Here is a 19,750-nt window from a genome sequence, read left to right on the forward strand (position 1 = left end):
ACCATATCTCCACATCATCTTGTCTAGGCCAGAGGTTCTCAAACTGGGGGTTGCGCCCTGCTTGGGAGGGCAGGCAGGGGTGGGGGTGTGAAAAGCTTTAGGGGAAAAAAACTTACTGTGCACATTCAGAGCTGAGTGGCCAGAGAGACACCGCTAGCAGCAGTGGAAAAGTAAACGATCAAATATGTTTGAGGATCACTGGTCTAGACAAGAAAGTTGTACTGATTTAACTAAATCTATTTAGAAATGGATGTAAGCTAAATCAATATTCGTAAACCAAATGGATGTAATGCTAAATCATGTTTGTAAACCAAAATAAAAGTATCCACAAAATGGGGTTGTGCCAATTTACAGTTAATTATTTATTTTTATGTATTTATTTACTTATTATTTGCATTGTGGTAGGACCTAAAAACTCCAGTCATGGACCAGGACCATATTGTGCCAAGCACTGTACAAAAACTGAATGAAAAGAAAGCTCCTGCCCGGAGACATAATCCAAATATAAGACAAGAGACAACAGGTGTATACAACAAACAGACAATGGGAGTTCAAGGAGACTGGTCAGCATAAAAAGCAGTGGTCACAGCACACATCAGCCGCCTTACCATTGTTGAATTTTTGTAAACAGCTCACAATATTGCCAAATAGTCTCATGATTTTCTCGCAAGTCTTGCAATTTTCTTAAAGGCCCGGTTCCTGGAATCAGCTTACTACTCAATAATACCATCTTTCATTTTTTATTTTAAGTATGTTTCTAGCTCAGTGTAAACTAGTGGGTGGGAATGGAAATAAAGCTCTAAGTTTCAGGGCTTTTAAGGCTCCTTCCTCAGGGCTTATTATCCACCAGTCACAAAACCAGAAAGAAAATCAACTGAAAAAAACACTGGGCAGTAATTCCCCAAAGGCCTCCCTGGCTTTAGTCATTCACAAATCCTGACTCCCCTTCCTTTTATACTCTGCCTGGTGTCTTGATATGACCAGCCAAGACATTTACCTTCTAGAGGCTGCAGTGCCACTCAGTCTCAGTTTTCTGACTGCATGTTGTTATACTCTTCAACATATACATTGAAGTTGGAGAGGAAGAGTCAGCACAGATAAGTACAGAGAACTCATAGACTCATAGACTCATAGACTTTAAGGTCAGAAGGGACCATTATGATCATCTGGTCTGACCCCCTGCATGCTGCAGGCCATAAAACCGTCCCTACCCCTTCCCTGGACTCTGCTGTTGAAGTCCCCAATCCTGTTTTAGGTGATCACTCTTATATGTTCCATATAAATGCCTTATCAAAGAATTTATAACACTAAGCCTTTATCATTGCTTCCTCATTTATTACTAGTCTAACTTTTATTAGTTTTTCATTGCATAACATCATGGGAGGAAGGAATATATAGACTGGCCTATTGATAAGTGTCAAAAAAATATCATTTTTATGTAACAAGAAATAAAAGAATTGATCTTAAAACAATCACTTCTCCCAGGACCATTGCTTAGTTAAAAGTTGATCTGTAAAGGATCTGAAGAAAAATGGGACTTGTGCTGCGTTTTAGTTCTTTATGATTTATAAAGAAGATTGGCAGATTTTTGTTTGTTTGCTTTTGGGGGAGGGGTGTTTCCTGCTCATCTTTTAATTTAAGAATGTCAGGAATGTAAAGTCTGGTCTTATTTGCTTTGTTGGAAGCCCAGAGGGAGGTAAAAAATATGTTTATTGTGAGCTCTTAAAACTTTAAAACCTTAATTGAAAGGTATGGAATCTTTAACATAGACTTATTTCATTCAAAAATGTTCATTAGGCATTGAAGTTAAATAGGAGTTAGCAAAAACAAATAAAATACAAAGAATTTTATACAGCCTGACTTAAAATCCCATCACCTCTTAACAGCTCAATTTTTACTCTCCTGCTTCTCATGATGTCATCATTTACACAGGCTCCCTAGTCATCACAGAGTCTTTGAAAAAAGAAGAAAAAAAGGACACACACCCAATTTTTTCCCCTTTGTGTGTCACTTTTAACTTTCATGATAACTTATTACACTGCTAAAGGTCAGCAGATTACAAAGCGAATTCAAAACACTATTTATGAATTCTTTTGCTTTATGGCAAGCATAGCTGAACTTTGTCATTGCCTTACTGTGTAGTGAAATTGAATCAGAGAACAATTTTGGTTATTCATAACAGTCAGGATAGGAATTCTTTTATGCTTTCCCCACTAATGTGAATAGCGAAGTCACCTTTCAAAATGTGTGAGGATAGGAACAGTGGCAATAATAAATACCTTTTGTCTAGTGTGCAGTGGCACAGTGAATTGGATCATGTTAGGCTTAGCCTGCTACCTAATGCAATGTAACATAGCAGATAAAATAAATCAAATATATGACATGCTATTAGACCTGAAAGATGATAGCTCTTCTAAAGCAACTGCGGTGAGAATGTTTCAGGCTGATTTCAAGTGGTTATTTAAATCAAAAATCTTTGAAACCAAACCAGTGCATATTTTAAGGGCTATGAAACAAGTGAGCAGAACTATAGCATATTACTGGTGAAGTAATTTCTTGAAACAAAATCCAGCTAAATTTTATGTTTGATACATTATTTGGTACATTTTTAATTTCTGCTGAGTGCTCTCTATAGACATTGGCATGAGTGTCTGAACTTAGAGATATTCTTCCTTTATTATCATGGCAGCGAAAGACTCATAGTGTTTTGGTGGTAGATTTTCAGTGGTACCTGGCATAATAGCTTCCCGTTTGACATAATTTTAAGTTTCATAAGTAATTGTTTAATATAGTGTACTCACCAAGCAGTAACTGAAAAGTACATGTTAGACCATTTCTATGTTGAAGTAGAAATTTCTTGTTTATTTCAAAAATTCCAACAAGGGATCTAACCTATTTTCATGTGCTTATTTGCCTCAATTGACTGTTCACTAATTCTTGACTATTTAGATTATAGACAACTTTGGCCTTAAATATCTGAATCTAGTAATAATCTTTCAGTGATGAGCAAGGGTTTGCTAATAAAATGTGAACTATTGGAAAACCTAGAGAGCCTATTCTCTTTAATTAAAACTTAATTATGTTGATTTTTTTGTTTCTATCCTTTTTGCTTTATGTGAATCTGCATACAGGGTTTATTTTGTAAGCTGGGGTGTAAATCTACAGCGCTCTTGCCTGCTGCTCATTAAGTCTCCATGTGGACCCTGCGTCCGTGTACTAAAAGTTCCATAGTTGAAACAGCAGCAGATCAAAGCACACTACAGAACTTTTACTATGTGGCAGCAGAATCCACATGGCCACTAAGTGAGCAACAGGCTAGAGCGTTGTAGATTCATACCCCAGCTTGCCATGCATTGAATCGCCATATGGACAAGACCTATAATTCTTGCTCAGCTTTGATATGTTAAATTTGTTTCTGTTTTGTTAAATAACTGTAACTGAACCATTATGAATGAATGGTTTCATAAAAGATGGAGGTGTCAGTCACAGCTCCATAGTTAAGGATGAATTGAATTTTGCACTTAAAGCGGGAGAAAATGCAGCATTATCTTCTTCAAATTCACAGCAGTTACTCTATGAATACAGAATGAATTTTCTGAGGATTTACAAGTAAATCTTTAGTTTAGAAATTAAAGTTAAAGTAGGTGTGTTTAAGAAATTTGCACCCACTGTCAGACCTTTTCATTTGTCCCAAATGATCTCACTAACAGTATAACAGACATTGACAGAGAAATTTTCAGTTCCGAAGAATAAAAGTGAAGAATTACTATTAATCATGCAGGGAAAAAGTATTCAATGTAGCCTGTGCAGAAGATTTCAGTGGGTTTTAATTATATGGGAAGTTTTTAAGAGTCTGATAGAGCAGAGTTAAGGTTATTTGGGTGCTCTCACTGTGAATTTTCATACTATAATATGTTTGGATTTTTTTTAAATTTAACCAGAACTGTGAATATCCAGAGTTTATAACACTAGTTTTGAGATAATTACAACATCCCTGTAATGCAATTTGCCCTAAATTACTGATATGTACTCTCAACATTTTATTTTAATATAGTTTTTTGTCCAGGAAAAAGAATAGCATTAAATGGGAATTAATATGCATGGTTTATATTTATATTTTAGGTGGTACATGGAAAAATTAATACTTACAAATTGGAATAAAAACACAATTAACATTTTGTTGTTGTTGTTTTCTCCTTAGCCCACAGTATGTGAACGGGAGCTGTGTGTTTTTGCTTTCCAAACTCTAGGAGTAATGAATGAAGCTGCAGATGAAATTGCCACTGGGGCTCAGGTACAGCTATATAATGTTAATCATGTGTTGAATTTTGTATAGCACATCCAATAATTTCTATTAATCCATTTTTACTAACTTTCTTCATATCTCTGCTCTTTGCTAACTCTTATAAACTCCTTCACAGTGTGCAGAGACTAGTAGAGATGTGATTACATACTTTAGTGTATAGGCGGGATATTCTAAAGGTGCTCATTAGGTAGTTCCCAAATTCTGCTCCTGTTGAAGCCTATGGGATGTTTACCATTGATTTTAATGGTGGCAGAGTTAGGCCAATGCTAAGTGCTTTTGAAAATTGAATTCTTTCTTCTGCTGAGTTGAATTTGGTCACCTGGTTAGGTCTGGGCTGTCCATTTATCTTGTTGGGGATAATTCCTATTTTATCTTAAAGAGCAATTGTTACTCTCAGGCAAATATTAAACCCTCTTCTTTTCATGGTATTGGGATACAGGTGTCCATTGTACAGCTGTTGTTTTGATTATTAAATAACAGTGGACACAGTCCTGATCCATTGTTACTACTTTGGTTTCTTCTCTCCATTCAGAGGAGCAGCCCTTTTAACATACCTTTGGTTTTTTACTCTAAATTTGTTTGTAAATACTGGCAGGATATTGCTACTTACCCTGTAGTTATTTGTTTTCTTCAATATTTTTCTTTAGAAAATCCAATTAAATTGTATCTTCCAAGTTGCCTTTTTATCATATTCTATTAAAATTGTTTAAGAACTTTAATAAGTTAGGGCAATATCCATTACAAAGCCCCTGGGGGCTGAGTGAAGTATTACACACTGGTTGCTATATTCTTTCCATGATTTCCAAAAACAGGTGTGTAGCGGCCTGATTTTCAAAAATGTGAGGACCCACCGGTTTCAATTAACTTTAATTGGAGCTTGTGAGCGTTCAGCACTTTTGAAAATAAGGCCATTTCACTTTGATTTAGGTATCCAATTTTGAAATTCTTGTCCTCTTCTTTCTGTTACCCTTTCAATTAATTCCCTAAGGTGACCCTCATTAGGTTGTAATTCCCAAGACTCCCCCGGCTCCTTTTTTAAAAGCAGGTGCTGTACCAATCAGTCATCAGAAACAATCCTCGGCTATGGCCAAAGAGCACACAGCACATCTTTTGGGGGAAAGAGTGTAATGGCAGCTCCCCCAGTCCTGAGCATGCTTTGTACTAGCCTGGTTTCCTGTTTAATTTAGAGCAGACTTCAAGCTGCTCTGAATTATACCAGCTGCCAATGGTCCCAGAGAGAATCAGTGGGTGGTTAGTAAGTTCAAGGCATGTGCCAATATGCCAATAACAGGGTGGGAAGTGGTATAGGAGTCATGACTCTGTCTCTGCACAACTAAAGGATGTTGCTACACTGGGGTGATCCATTCTTAGGTAACTAGGCCAACTTCAGAACCAGAATTCACCAGCTGTGTGGCATAAAGCAGCAGCACCACACTGGAGGATTTGGGCCACTGCTTTTAAAGATTTAGGATCTGATCCTACTCCCAATGGGAGTTTTGCCATTGACTTAATTGCAAGTGGATTCAAGGCAGATATCCTGAAATAAAATAACAAATCAAGTATTTTCATATCCTCTAAAATCCAGGCTTATGCAAAAAGAGTAAAGCAGGATTTCTGAGGATTGGTGCCAGGGAGAAAGATTAGAATTTCACTAGGAGATGGTCACCTAACTCTCTTAGGATATGTCTACACATTGAGCTGGGGATTGAGGAGACACGTTCACACTAGCTTACTAAAAATAGAATGTAGCTGTGGCAGCATTGGAGGAGCTAGTTATCCAGAGTTCATGCTCATCAGACACTCTAGGTACGTACTTACGCTACCATAGCTGCACTCGATTTTTAATCAGTGAGAGCTAGCACAAGTATGTCTCCTCACACTGAGAAGCACACTGCCAGCTCAAAGTGTAGACATATCCTTAGACTCCTTTGAGAATCAGCACAGATACCTAATTTTGAAAAGTTCTCCATGTCTGTAGGTTTTGTAAACTGAGAAGAAAATAGAGCGTCTTAATATTTACTGTGGATTTTAAACTTTTCATTAAAAACCTGGGGGAGGGAATTACTTAAGTAGCCTTCTTGTTCAGGACATATGCGGTCTCCAGTTATTTCAATTGCCAGAATAGTTTTTATCAGAAGAAGATTGTTCATTCATGCCAAGATAGCAGAGGAGGAGAAGGGAAAACAGTGTGACTCACTACCGCACAATTCCTTCTATCTTTCCTGATGATTCTCACTTTCATTCTGCTTCTCTAAACGGAACTCACTTTTATTTCCCTTGAGTGATCGGATCTGATAACTTTTAGAACAGCTTGAATGATGAATCAAGATACAGTCCATCTGGAATGATCGGAGGAATTACAAGTGCTTCTTAAACAAAACTCATCTCATCCTCAAACTTATTTTCAAATTATGAAATTTCTGATGCAACTTTTATTTAAAACTGAGTGTATGTTACATGCACAAACACATGTACATGCAGAAACCTGGGGCAAATTCCAGGAGATCAGTGCACAGCACAAACATTCCAAGCTATGCTGTAATCTCTGCAGCGGCAAGGAAGAAGAAACTCTCAGCCTGAGCCATGAACTGTTCCACTATTGCAAATCTAAAAGGCAATAGTTGCTATGGTTTTTACAACTCTATTCTCCAGGGGAGCAATGACCTGTGGATCTATGTAGTGCAGATCCACCAACCCAGTCTTTGTGCCTCTCCCCCATCCCATTCTTGCTTCATCCTTGAGCAAGATTGTTAGCTGTTATCTGCTACATTGTGCCCAGGTATGCATACCCCCTGTAGAGCTTTCTTCCTCCCTCCTAGTTTTGCTGCATCTGGGGATTCCACACATGTACAAGAGGAATTAGGGTTTGCTCCATGGTAAATCAATGTACTCTGCATTACAGTATATTTAGGGCCAAACCTTGGTCCCATTTTGGGAGATTTTTATAGGATTTGTACCTTAGGACCTTATCAAAAGCTTATTAAAGGGACTGTAATTAAAGCCATTAGTGCTTTAATTACAGAGTTTTGTTTACTCTATACTTTAGAAACACACAGTTTTTAATTAAAAGGTTCTTTCCTGCTTGTGTATAATATGAATGCACTGTATAAAACAGATGGGTTTCCGTCAGTAGATGAAATGATTTATCAATTTTCTTGACATAACGCTTATTCCTCCACAGTATTACAGACATTTGTCAACTACTAAACCTAAGTTTCTTCTCAAGCAAAATTGCTGCAACATAACAATATTTATTTAGTCCTTGGACTCCGCTTACTCACAAAATGCCTCAAAACCACTGTAGGCCAAATTGTACCTTATGGAAGATCCTCAAACATATAGTAAAATGCATATTTTTGAGATGAGAAATATCATTTAACCCTTTAGGGATCTGGAGACAATGATTCAGATAGCTCATCTAACATGTAGAAAAATATTTTATACCTGAACAAAATGCAGTCTATTATTTCAAGTTTAGGGCACAATTGTGACTTCAGCTACACTACCATGCAACTATATACCTTGTAAAATCAGATGCTACTGTATATCCACAGCCATATTGTACAAGCCATTCAGTGAATAAAACTAGTGAATCTGAGGCATTATGTTCCGCAAAGATTTTCAAAACTGGGTTAAGTCAAATTTCAAAAGATGCAGACTAAAATATGAATATGAAATCACTTAAAGCGGCTGTTATTACAAAATGTGGAATTACCACTCCTGTGACTTATGGTTTTCAACAAATATTAAAGCATTGGAATTCAATCAACGGTCATCATGGGTATAATAATTAAAGACACAACATCAAAGAAGCAAATTCTATGATGCAGGAAGACAGAAGATAATTCTGGAGAGACGAATAGATTATTGAATCTCAAAATAAATAGTTTTCTGTGAAAGAGCCATTTCTTTATGTATGATTTTCTTTATTTTTAGGTGGTAGATTTATTAGTATCCATGTGTCGATCGGCATTAGAATCACCCCGGAAAGTTGTCATTTTTGAGCCATATCCTTCTGTAGTTGATCCTAATGATCCTCAGGTGCTGGCCTTTAATCCAAGGGTAAGTAGTTGTCTCTTCAACAGGTAATGTTTGCTTTTAGGCATGTTTTAGATTTCAAAGCCAGGTCCAATTCCACAAGATAATGTGTCTTCACACTGACAGATTTGGATTTAAAATACAGTACGTGTACAACAGTGTAGCCATGGAGCCTATGAAATATTTTAGACAATATAAAATGTCGTTTTGAAGCTGTCTAGAGGTAAACGTTCAGTCTCTCTGTTTGTGGGTGCAAATTGTGGATGCAAAATTTGTTCATCTGGGAGCATATTACACACATCAAAGTGAAGTTGGCTTTTGGGAAAATTTAACCATGTGGCTCTAAATCCGCTTATTTTTATTTTACATTTCTAAAGTTCTTATTTGTAAAATTATTATATTCTTAAAATATTAATTTTTAAAATAATGATTATACTTGAAATGTGTGTAGTACTTTTCATCTTCAGAGAGTTCCCAAGCAATAACTAACAAAGTAAAAACAACGAGGAGTCCTTGTGGCACCCTAGAGACTAACAAATGTATTTGGGCATAAGCTTTCTTGGGTGCCCAAATAAATTTGTTAGTCTCTAAGGTGCCACAAGGACTCCTCGTTGTTTTTGCTGATACAGAGTAACACGGCTACCACTCTGAAACCTAACAAAGTAAAGAATATTGCCTACAACACAATGGTAGACCTTTCTATTCATTTTGAATGAAATTCACTCCTTGCAATCCGAGGGCTTGCAGAAGACCAATGCAACCAACACAGCATTTAAATCCCACAGAGGCCCTATTTTAACAGCTTACGTGGGAACTATGGACACTCTCTATAAGGGTAAATTTCACCTTTTTTTAACAAAGGCCAAACAGTGGCACACTAGAATTTCCTGGGGTTTTTAACTGATTCATTGTTGGCCCTTCACTCCACTCATTCTGCTCCCATGTTCTGTTGAACAGCAAGATGCACTACCGGACCTGATATTTAAATAACTATCAGACTCATAAATAGTTATTAACATTTGTTGATAAATTGATCTAATTTACAAAGTGGATTTCCTTATTTGCAGTGCATTCTATTGAATTTAAACAAAAGTAACTGGCGTCAGTTGGTCTTCCAGACTTTTCCTGGGTTGTGGATGAGTTGATGTGTGGGATGGAAGAAGAATATTGGATGTAGAGATATGAGTGGGCTTGGTTTGTCAGTCATTGGTCTTAATTGTTGTTTTATACCAAAAGTATATAAACTCAGAGCATCGAATGAGTATGTTTATATATAAAAGAGCTCCTCCCCCCCAAAAAATTAATGTATTAATTTATTTTACATTACATCAGAAGAAGAATTATGATCGAGTCATGAAAGCATTGGATAGTATTACTTCTATTAGAGAAATGACACAGGTAAGTATAAGAGTCTTTTAGTATCTTAACTGTAATTTATCGAAGGATGTACCTGATTTTATTTGTTGCTCTTTTGGGGGAGTAGGGTGGTGCCTTGCATTGTATTTTTATTTTTGCTACCGAGTTGCAACAATATAAAAATATGTGTTAAAAATAACAAACCTGCAGTATATAGATGGTGACAAAATAAAACTGATGAAACAGAATTCTGGTCACTGGAAGCTTAAATAAGAGATAATATCCATGGAATGGAACATCATAACAGAATAATGGCCAACTACTGCTTCATGCATTTTAGGAAATAGCAAGGCTAAGCCAAGTCTTTGATTTTTCAAAGCAAGGGTCATTGATTTTGTGACAGTATACTATGGTGATGGCTTTATTTCTATTATAACTAGAACTTTGTTCATTTAAGTAAAATTGAGAGGGATTAGGAGCCAGGGCTCCTGTGACTTAGATCATGCAGCTTCTGAATACTCACTTTGGGCCAGATTTTGATACCTTTGTACACTACTGTTGAGTAGTACTTTACTTCACAAGTGGTCCCATTGATGTTAACTGATTACTAGTAGTGCAGCACCACCCTATTACCATGCTGTTAAATAGATGTAACCTCACCAAAGTTTGTAAAGCTCAGTTAATCTAAGTTTGTACAATACTTTTAGATTCTGGAATGAAAAATGATGTGTTTACGAAATACTATTATAATTTTAGTATAAGAATTAAGCTACTGTATTGAATATTATATTATCTAGTTGCCATTTTAATACTAGGATGAAGTATAATTATTGCTGGGCTTAGTAGATTTAAAGGGCTACTTCATGATCCTAATATAGTCAGTGAGAGTTTTCAGTGTGAACATTATCTGGTCCAATATTGATTTTACCTATTTAATACTATGAAGCAGTTAAAATAGTTATGAGTGAATTACCACAGAGTACTTTAGAGAGGCTTTGTTTCACTGAAGTTCCAGTCCAGTTTCCTAATGTCGGAGCCAAACACTACTAGACGGCCTCTCCTGTTACCAACAGTGTTAGCTCCAATATACTTGTTCTGAAGCTACATGTAAGCTTATAAATTCTACCCAAGGGAAGAGAATTGCTGGAATTCTTGTTGTTGTCAAGGCAGTTATAGCTATTCAAGGCTAAATGTCAGTAAATCTGTGATGATGAATCCAATGTATTCATTTATTATAGATTAAACTATGTGTAATGTAATATATACAAAATTTTATCCAGCAGTAAAGTGCATAATTACTGTTTTCTAGGCACCATATTTGGAAATAAAGAAGCAGATGGATAAACAGGACCCGCTTGCGCATCCTCTTCTGCAGTGGTATAGAACTGACTTACATTAAGATAAGAATTATTTCAGTACCATATTGAATGAGTTATCATTTTATTATTTTTAATTTGGTGTTAGCTGGCCCTAAGAATTAGTATTGGCATTTACAATTATTGGCATTTAATTTTTTTTCTGGGAGCTTTTAGGACCTGATCCAAAGCCCACTGAAACCAATGGAAAGACTCCCACTGACTCTAGTGGACCTTGACTCAAGCCCTTGACCAGCACCATGCCTATGCACCACTTAAGTAGAATGTATATGATTCATAGGCCTTCAGCTAGCCTCTGTCAATGGCCATTAATCAATACTTTCTTAGAAGAAAATTTTGTATTGATACCTGCATGTATTTATTTTTCTTTATTTCAGGGTTATTTCTAGTAATAGGTCACATATTGTGAAACTACCAGTGAACAGGGTAAGTTTGGAGTTATTTTCTTTGTATATTAATATGGTGGGATTTCAGAACTTTGTTCCCATTTAAGTCAGAGGGAGCATTACCATTAATTACAGTGAGGTCAACGTTGAGTGTTTTTAAAAATCTCACTTGTGATGTGTTTGTGAGTGTGTTGTTTATTTGTGTGAAGAAACAACACATCCTTGGTAATATCTGGTTAATTTCTTTAGTATTCATCCTGCTGTTCTCATTCATTACTTCAATATTTCACACTAATATAGATCCTTTTGAACACTTTGTCTCTTTAGGATGTGGATTACAGCTGTAGGGGTGTGTTAAAGACAGTTTTGCATGCATGCACACAAGTAGATGTACTATAAAAATGAATCAGTAGCTATGGCACTTGGAAGGGATTCTTTGAATTGAGTTGTTCATTCCTAAGTACAGTATTATGCCTCTGATTTTGTTTATAATACATTGAATCTGTGGCCTTTCAAATCAGAGTCTTAAGTCAAAGCCACCTGAAATGCTTTGTGGAGTGGATCACGACCATGAGTGCCTACTTCAGGGCAGACTGTCAAAAGCAGAGCAGAAACCCGGAAGTGTTGGTACAGTCTATAAATAAATTTCATCAACCCAGTACTAAGTGTGAACTCCCAAAGTACAGGCAATCCCTTTAGACATGCCAATCATAGGAGTCACAGGCAATCTCCTTAGACACTCCAGGTTATCTTGCCACCCAGACAAGCTGAACTATATGATAAATGGCCACTTATACCAAAAATCACAAAATATTCTAAGTTACACCCAGTCCCAAGAGACCAATCACTCACGCAGATTGATTTGCATCCTAGATCTCACACCAAAGACAACACTGGTAGCCACTTCTGTAGTAAACTAACTAACGGTTTATTAGCTAAGAAAAAAGAATGAGAGTTACTGAAAGGTTTAAGCAGGTAAAAATAGATGTACAGTTGAGTCACAGTTTATCATTCCAAATGGTAGCAGAGATGCAGTAATCTGAATTTTCCGACAGTCTCTTGGGGCTACCAGAATTATTCTGGGGATCTCTGTCTTGTCATTCATTTATTGTGCCCTGTTAGAATCCAAACAGTCCAGAGATGAAGAATTTTTCCTTGTGTCCATACTTTCTTCTCACAGAAAACAAGCTGGCAGGGCCACTACCCATGTGGGCTCTTTCTTTGAGGGTGGAAGAGAGAGGAATGCCCTGCAATTAAATACCCATGGCTGAAGCCTGGGCTCTAGACCCTGCAAAGTGGCAGGGTCCCAGTGCTCAGGCTGCAGCCTGAACTCGGAAGTCTACACTGCAATGAAACAGCACCTAAGTCAGCTGGCATGGGCCAGCTGTGGGGTTTTATTTGTAATGTGGACATACCCTTAGAGTCTTTGGTCTCTGATCATCATACACAATGACCACTTGCCTTCAAATGCACAAGAATTAGCACTTTCCTGTTAAAGTTCTTCATTTGTGTTACACAAGGCTGCTTTCTTCTTTGAGTGCTTGCTCATGTCAATTTCATTCTAGGTGTGCACGCACCCACATGCACGGTTGTCGGAGCTTTTTGCCTTAGTGGTATTCGTAGGGCCGGCAGTGGCGCTGCCTTGAGTGCCACGCCAATGCATCAGTATATCACCTGCCGCAGGCCCAATGCCCTCTCAGTTCCTTCCTATCGCCCATGGTGGTTAGTCGGAGCACCTTTCCTTGCATAGGAAGGGCTAGTGGTTTCGTCTCTACTGACTTCAAGCCTTAGGGCCTTGTAAATAGTTTGTTGATAGTAGTTAGTGTTAAGTAGTTGTTAAGTTTAGTTAGAAGTTAGAGTCCAAGTGGGGACTTTGCCCCAGGTGGGGCATGCCCCAGGCTCCCAGGTTTAAGCCCTGAGCGGACTGTAACAGGCCTATGCCTGTAAGTGACCCCCACAGCAGCTGCCTCAAGTGCTTGGGGGCATCACATGTGAAGGACAAGTGCCATATTTGTAAGAACTTTTTACCCAGGACTCAGAGGGAGTGGGATATTCGTTTGCGGGCTATCCTCATGGAGTCTGCCCTTCGTCCGGCTTCCGAGCCATCCTGCCAAAACTTGCCGAGTACTTTGGCCTTAGTGCGCAGTGCACCCCTGGCACCAGGGTCCGCCCAGCACTGCTCCCCATCACCAGTGCCCAAGAAGAAAGCAAGGAAGCACGGCTCCCCAGCACCAGGAAAGAAGGGCCATGGGGAAGGGACGCAGTTCAGGCCACCTGGCCACTCCAGAGCCACACGTCCATGCCTCCCGGGAGCCGTTAGACCCTTAAAATATCCACCACCGACTCCCGGGAGCAGTATAGGACCCAAACCCCTGATGGCACCAATGCCTTCCCAAGTTCCCCACGAGGGCAAGCTAGCAGTGGAGTGCCGCTGATCCCCCGAGATGAGACAGCGCTCTCCACCTCCACGCCACAAATAGCCGGAGTTGCAGCCCAGATCCTCTGGGGCTTGCTCTTGGTCACAAGCACCTCGATCGTGGTCCCCGCTGTCTCAATGCAGATCACCTAGAGGGAGGCACCGGTCTCCATACTATCGGCACCATTCATCTGCCCACTGGTTGTCCTATTTGCGCAGATTTTGGTCTCCTGCCCCGTGGGAGTGCTCCCCATCACGTCTCCAGTCCCACGGGACTGGCACCAATCCTCTCATTTCAGGCACCAGTTTCTGGTGGTGACGGTCAACAGGCAGACTCAGGCATTGATGTCCCACCATGGCCTCCAGAAGGGGATTCCTCCAGCACAGAAGGGCAGTTCAGCCCCTCGCCCAGACTCCACCAATGCAATTGGGCACCCGAGGCTATGTTGACGCCTTGGTGGCGTGGCCAGTGCAATGGCCTTACTGGAGCACGTGGGGAGTGCCGGTCATGATGATGCCTCCCACGCACCACTCATCTGCCACCATCTAGCAGCAACAGCTGGCAGCACCGGCTCAATGCATCAGACCCGCTCAGAGGTCGGAGTAGAGAAGACAGTGCCCACCCCAAAATCCCCCTCCCCCACAGGGGATGATGCCCCTGAGCCTCCCCCAGAGGTTCAGTCATCGTACTCCTCCCCGGATGAGGTGATCACGGGACACTCGAGGGCCAGTTCCCCAGACGATTTTAAGGAACCCCACGCCCTGCTTCAACGGGTGGCCGAGAACTTGGGCCTAGAGGTGGAGGAGATGGCCGAGCAGGCGGATACCTTGTTCAATGTCCTCTCAGCCTCTACCCCAGCACATGTCGCACTACCAGTACATGACGGGGTCCTAAAAATTGCCAAGACCCTCTATCCATTCCTCCCACCGCCAAACGGCTAAAAAGAAGTAGTTCATCTCGACCAAAGGGTTCAAGTATTTTTATACCCATCCACCTCCATGCTCGCTGGTTGTCTCTATGGATAATGAAAAGGACAAGCAGGGGCACACCTGTTCAACTCCCAAAAATAAAGTGGCCAAAAGGTTGGACCTTTTAGGGAGAAAAATTTATTCAGCAATCAGCCTGCAATTCTGGGTGATGAACCAACAGGCCCTATTGGGCAGGTACAGTTTTAACTCATGAGATTCCCTCCATAAGTTCAAGGAGCCCCTCCCTCAAAATCTGGAATTTGGCACCCTGGTGGAGGAGGGAACCATGGCGCCTAGGTGCTCCCTCCAGATGATATGGGATGCAGTGCACTCAGTGGCCAGGGTGGTCACATCGGCAATGGTCAAGAGGCACAGCTCCTGGCTTCAGACTGCCAGCCTATCACAAGAGCTGCAGACCTCTATCCAGGACCTCCCATTTGATGGGAGCAGTCTCTTTTCGGAGTAGACGGATGCAAGGCTGCATGGATTGAAGGACACTCAGGCCACCCTTTGCTCTCTGGGCATGCATATGCCGCAGTCTGCTTAAAAGTAGTTCCGGCCGCCCCTTCCACCAAGACGTTGGCAGATTCATCAAGGGCCTACAAGGAGAAGGGATAGAGACAAAAGCTTTAGTCGGTCGCCACCTTTCCTCCTCCTGCTCATCCACTCAGCCTGGCCCAGCGAAGCATCCAGGGGGCCAGAAGCACTTGTTTTGAAGCTGAGCTCAAAAGCAGCACCCCAGTCAATTCCCCAAATCCACCTTGTTCTTTCCTCGACTGTTTTCATCCCTACTTTTTGACCTGGTTTTGGGTCACCTCGGACCGCTGACTATCAAGACTATCCCCTGCAATTTTTGGCCATCCGTCCCTCCTACCCACCCCTCTTCTCTATTCCTCTTCAAGGATCCTGCTCACGAGCAACTCCTTGTCCAAGAGGTCGAGAACTTCCTGCAGCTCGGGGTGGTGGAGGAGGTCCCTCAGGACATGAAGGGGAAAAGGTTCTGTTCCCGCTATTTCCTAATCCCGAAAACAAAAGGGGGGCCTCAGACCCATTCTGAACCTGCGTTGCTTCAACAAGTCTCTCAGAAAGTTGAAGTTTCGCATGGTCTCCCTGGCCTCCATCATCCCCTCCCTGGATCTGGGAAACTGGTATGATGCCCTCAGCTTGAAGGATACTTATTTCCATATTCCAGGGTCACATATTTCCTCCATTTCATTGTTGGCGGATTCACAATGCTACCCGTGGCCTGTCATCATCCCCGAGGGTCTTCATAAAGTGTATGGCGCCAGTGGCTGCTTACCTGAGATGTCGAGGGGTCCAGATCTTCCCAACTGGCTCATCAATGACAGGTCTCAGGAGCAACTGCAAAGGAGCCTCCATCTGGTGCATTCCATCCGCTGCAACCTGGGCCTATTGATAAAGGAGAAAAAATCCACCTTATCGCCTGTCCAGTGAATAGAGTTCATCAGGGCAGTTCTCGACTCCACGCAGGCCAGAGCCGACCTACCAGAAGCACGTTTTCAGGCCATGTCGGACCTGATCTCCCATGTAAAGAAGCACCCACTCACCACGGCTCAGTGGCTGTTGGGCCACATGGCCGCGTGTACATACGTGGTCAGCCAAGCTCGAGTCCATCTCCGGCCTCTGTAAGCATGCCTGGTGTCGGTCTACATCCCCAAGAGGCACGACCTAGACCAGGTAGTCAGGGTGCCGGACCACATCAGAACATCCCTGGATTGGTGGTTGGATCCTGGGTCAGTGTTGGAGGGAGTCCCCTTCACGATCCTATCCCCGTTGCTTACCCTGGTCTCTGATGCTTCGGACCTGAGCTGGGGAGCCCATCTGGGCAAGCTGAGCACTCAGGGCCGCTGGTTGCGGGATGATCTGGCCCTCCACATCAACATCAGGGAGCTCAGAGCGGTTTGCCTGGCCTGCCAGGCTTTCTTGCCCCACCTGAAGGACAAGGTGATGCAGGTCCTGACGGACAATAATGTTGTGATGTATTACATCAACAGGCAGGGCGGTGCCAGGTCTTAGGTTCCTTTGTCAAGAAGCTCTCCGCCTTTGGCATTTTTGTATGTGGCATGCCATTCATCCGATAGCAGCGGACATGCCTGGAACCAGGAACATCTTGGATCACCTCAGCAGGACCATCTCGCAAAGAGTGGTCACTCCATCCGGAGGTGGTCATTATTATCTTTCGGAAGTGGGGAACTCCCTAGGTGGACTTGTTCGCGTACCGTGAGAACAGGAAATGCCATGTGTTCTGTTCACTCTGGGGGATAGACGGGGTTCCCTGTTAGACGCTTTCCTGCTCTCGTGGTTGGGGGCACTGATATACGCCTTCCCGCCAGTGGCATTGATCCACAGAGTCCTTGTGAAGATCAAACAGGATAGGGTAAAGATTATCCTCACTAACACTGGTTCGGCACCCTGGTGGACCTTTCGGTAGCTGCCCTGCTGCAACTGCCTCTCTGGCTGGATCTGCTATCCCCAAAACCATGGCAGTCTTCTGCACCCGAACCTGGCGGTGTTGCTCTTGACAGCATGGCTACTGCATGGCTGAATGCGGAGGAGCGGGAATGCTCGGCCCGGGTTTAACAGGTCTTGTTGGATAGCAGAAAGCCCACCACCAGAGCAACTTACCTGGCTAAGTGGAAAAGGTTCACGTGCTGGGCTTTGGAACGATGTATCCAGGCCTCGCTGCAGGTGATCCTAAATTATTTTCCACACCTCAAGCTCCAGGGCTTGTCCCTTTTATCAATCAGGGTCCACATGGCCGCTGTTTCGGCTTTCCACCCTTCTTTCCAAGGCAAGTCGGTCTTCGCTCACGACATGACAGCCCGTTTTTTTGAAAGGTCCGGAGTGTCTCTACACATCCGGGACCGTGTCCCTCCCTGGGACTTGAATCTCATGCTGTCAAGGCTCATGGGGCCTCCCTTTGAACCTCTGGCTTCCTGCTCTGTTCTCCTTCTCTTGTGGAAGATTTCATTCCTGGTCGCTGTAACGTCCGCACGCAGGGTGTCTGAGATCAGGGCGGTTACTTCAGAACTGCCCTATGCGTTATTCTACAAGGATAAGGTCCAGCTGTGGCTGCACCCAGCTTTCCTGCCCAAGGTAGTTTCCCAGTTTCATACTGGCCAGGACATACTTACCTGTCTTCTTCCCAAAGAAATCAGAGGAGGAGCACAGGTTGCACGCTCTGGATGTCAGGAGGGTGCTGGCCTTCTACATCAACAGGACAAAGCTGTTTCACAAGTCAACGCAGCTGTTCGTTGCGGTGGCAGACAGGATGAAAGGTCGTCCAGTATCTGCTCAAAGGATTTCATTCTGGATCATGGCCTGCATCTGCTATGAGCTGGCGAAAGTGCCTGCGCGGGCAATAGTCAAGGCACACTCAATTAGAGCGCAAGCGTCATCAGTGGCCTTCCTGGCTCGGGTGCCGATCCAAGAGATTTGTAGAGCTGCTACCTGGTCATCTGTCCACACATTTACGTCCCATTATGCACTTACCCACAAGGCCCAGGATGATGCTGGCTTCAGCAGAGCAGTGCTGCACGCTGTAAGACCGTGAACTCCGAGCCCACCTCCATTGACACTGCTTGTGAATCACATAGAATGGAATTGACACAAGCAAGCACTCGAACAAGAAATGATTACTTACCTTCTTGTTACTGTTGTTCTTCGAGATGTGTTGCTCATGTCCATTCCATTACCTGCCCACCTGCCCCTCTGTCGGAGTTGCTGGCAAGAAGGAACTGATAGGGTATAGGGCTGGTGGCACTGGATATACCAACACATGGTGCGGCACTCAAGGGGGTGCCACTGCTGGCCCTACAGATACTGCTCAGGAAAAAATCTCCGACTACCCTGCATTTCCCCCTATTCTTGATAAGGCATTAGCCACTACATTTTCCTTCCCTTTGATATGAATTATTTCTATGTCAAATTCCTGTAGGGCTAATCTAGAATCATCCCCTTAGCTCGGTACAGCAACGTCAAAGGGGTGTGATCAGTCAAAACCTTAATTTTTTTATTAGACAAATAAGATTTAGGTTGCTTAACTGCCCAGACAGTGGCATAGCATTCTTTCTCAGGGACAGCATAGTTTTGTTCAGTGGGGGTCAGTTTTTTGCTTAAGTAGGTAATGGGATGCCTCTTGTACTTGTCCCCTCTGTCCCCCCATCCTGCATCAGTACTGCACTTAACCCAGTTTTAGAAGTGTCAGTACACAGCACAAATGGTCTGTTGAAATTGAAGTTGACCAAAGCAGTCTCTTTAGACAAAGCTTCTTTCCTGGAAGCCTATCTCACAGCCTCTGTCCTTACCACCCGGTCTGGTTTCCCTCTTTTTGTAAGGTCTCTTATGAGGGCCACAATGTAAATTTACAAACCTCCAGTAATAGTTGGCCAGACCAATAAAGGATTGGACCTGCTTCCTGGCTCCATGAGCAGGCCAACTCTAAGTAACTTCTACCTTTAAAAACTTGGGTGAAGCAACCCACTGCCCACTCTATGTCCTAGGTAGGATACCTCAGCAGCTCCCATCTTGCATTTGGAGACCTTGATGTTGAGGTTGGCTTCTCTCAGCCTTTGTAACACAATTCCTACTTGGATTAAATGGTCTTGCCAGGAGCTACTGAAAGTAGTCAAGTCATCTATATAGGGCCTGGCAAAGGTTTGTAACCCCTGCAGCACTTCATTGACAAGCCTCTGAAATGTGACTCCTGCATTTATTAATCTAAAAGACATAGCCAGACTCCACTATAAAAGTGGATTTTTCTTGGACATCAGCATCTAAAGGAATTTGTTAGTATCCACAAGTTAAATTCAGTGCGCTTACGAATTTTGCACCACCCAGTAGATTCAGTAAGTCCTCTCTATTCAGGGTGTGGGATATGGGT

The 19,750-nt window shown here is 42.2% G+C and overlaps 1 protein-coding gene across 2 annotated transcripts in view; it reads left to right on the plus strand.

Moving 5' to 3' along the window:
• Positions 1–19,750, plus strand: part of PARP8 (poly(ADP-ribose) polymerase family member 8) — a 170,408-nt gene that overhangs the window by 133,061 nt on the left and 17,597 nt on the right. For both annotated transcript variants that reach the window (XM_034774630.1, XM_034774631.1), the window contains exons 15-19: positions 4,202–4,294; positions 8,243–8,368; positions 9,677–9,742; positions 11,010–11,077; positions 11,454–11,502. In XM_034774630.1, the coding sequence (XP_034630521.1) occupies positions 4,202–4,294; positions 8,243–8,368; positions 9,677–9,742; positions 11,010–11,077; positions 11,454–11,502 (402 nt within the window). The remainder of the gene's footprint in view (positions 1–4,201; positions 4,295–8,242; positions 8,369–9,676; positions 9,743–11,009; positions 11,078–11,453; positions 11,503–19,750) is intronic.

Source organism: Trachemys scripta, chromosome 6 (genome assembly GCF_013100865.1).
Source record: "Trachemys scripta elegans isolate TJP31775 chromosome 6, CAS_Tse_1.0, whole genome shotgun sequence".
NCBI lineage: Eukaryota > Metazoa > Chordata > Testudines > Emydidae > Trachemys > Trachemys scripta.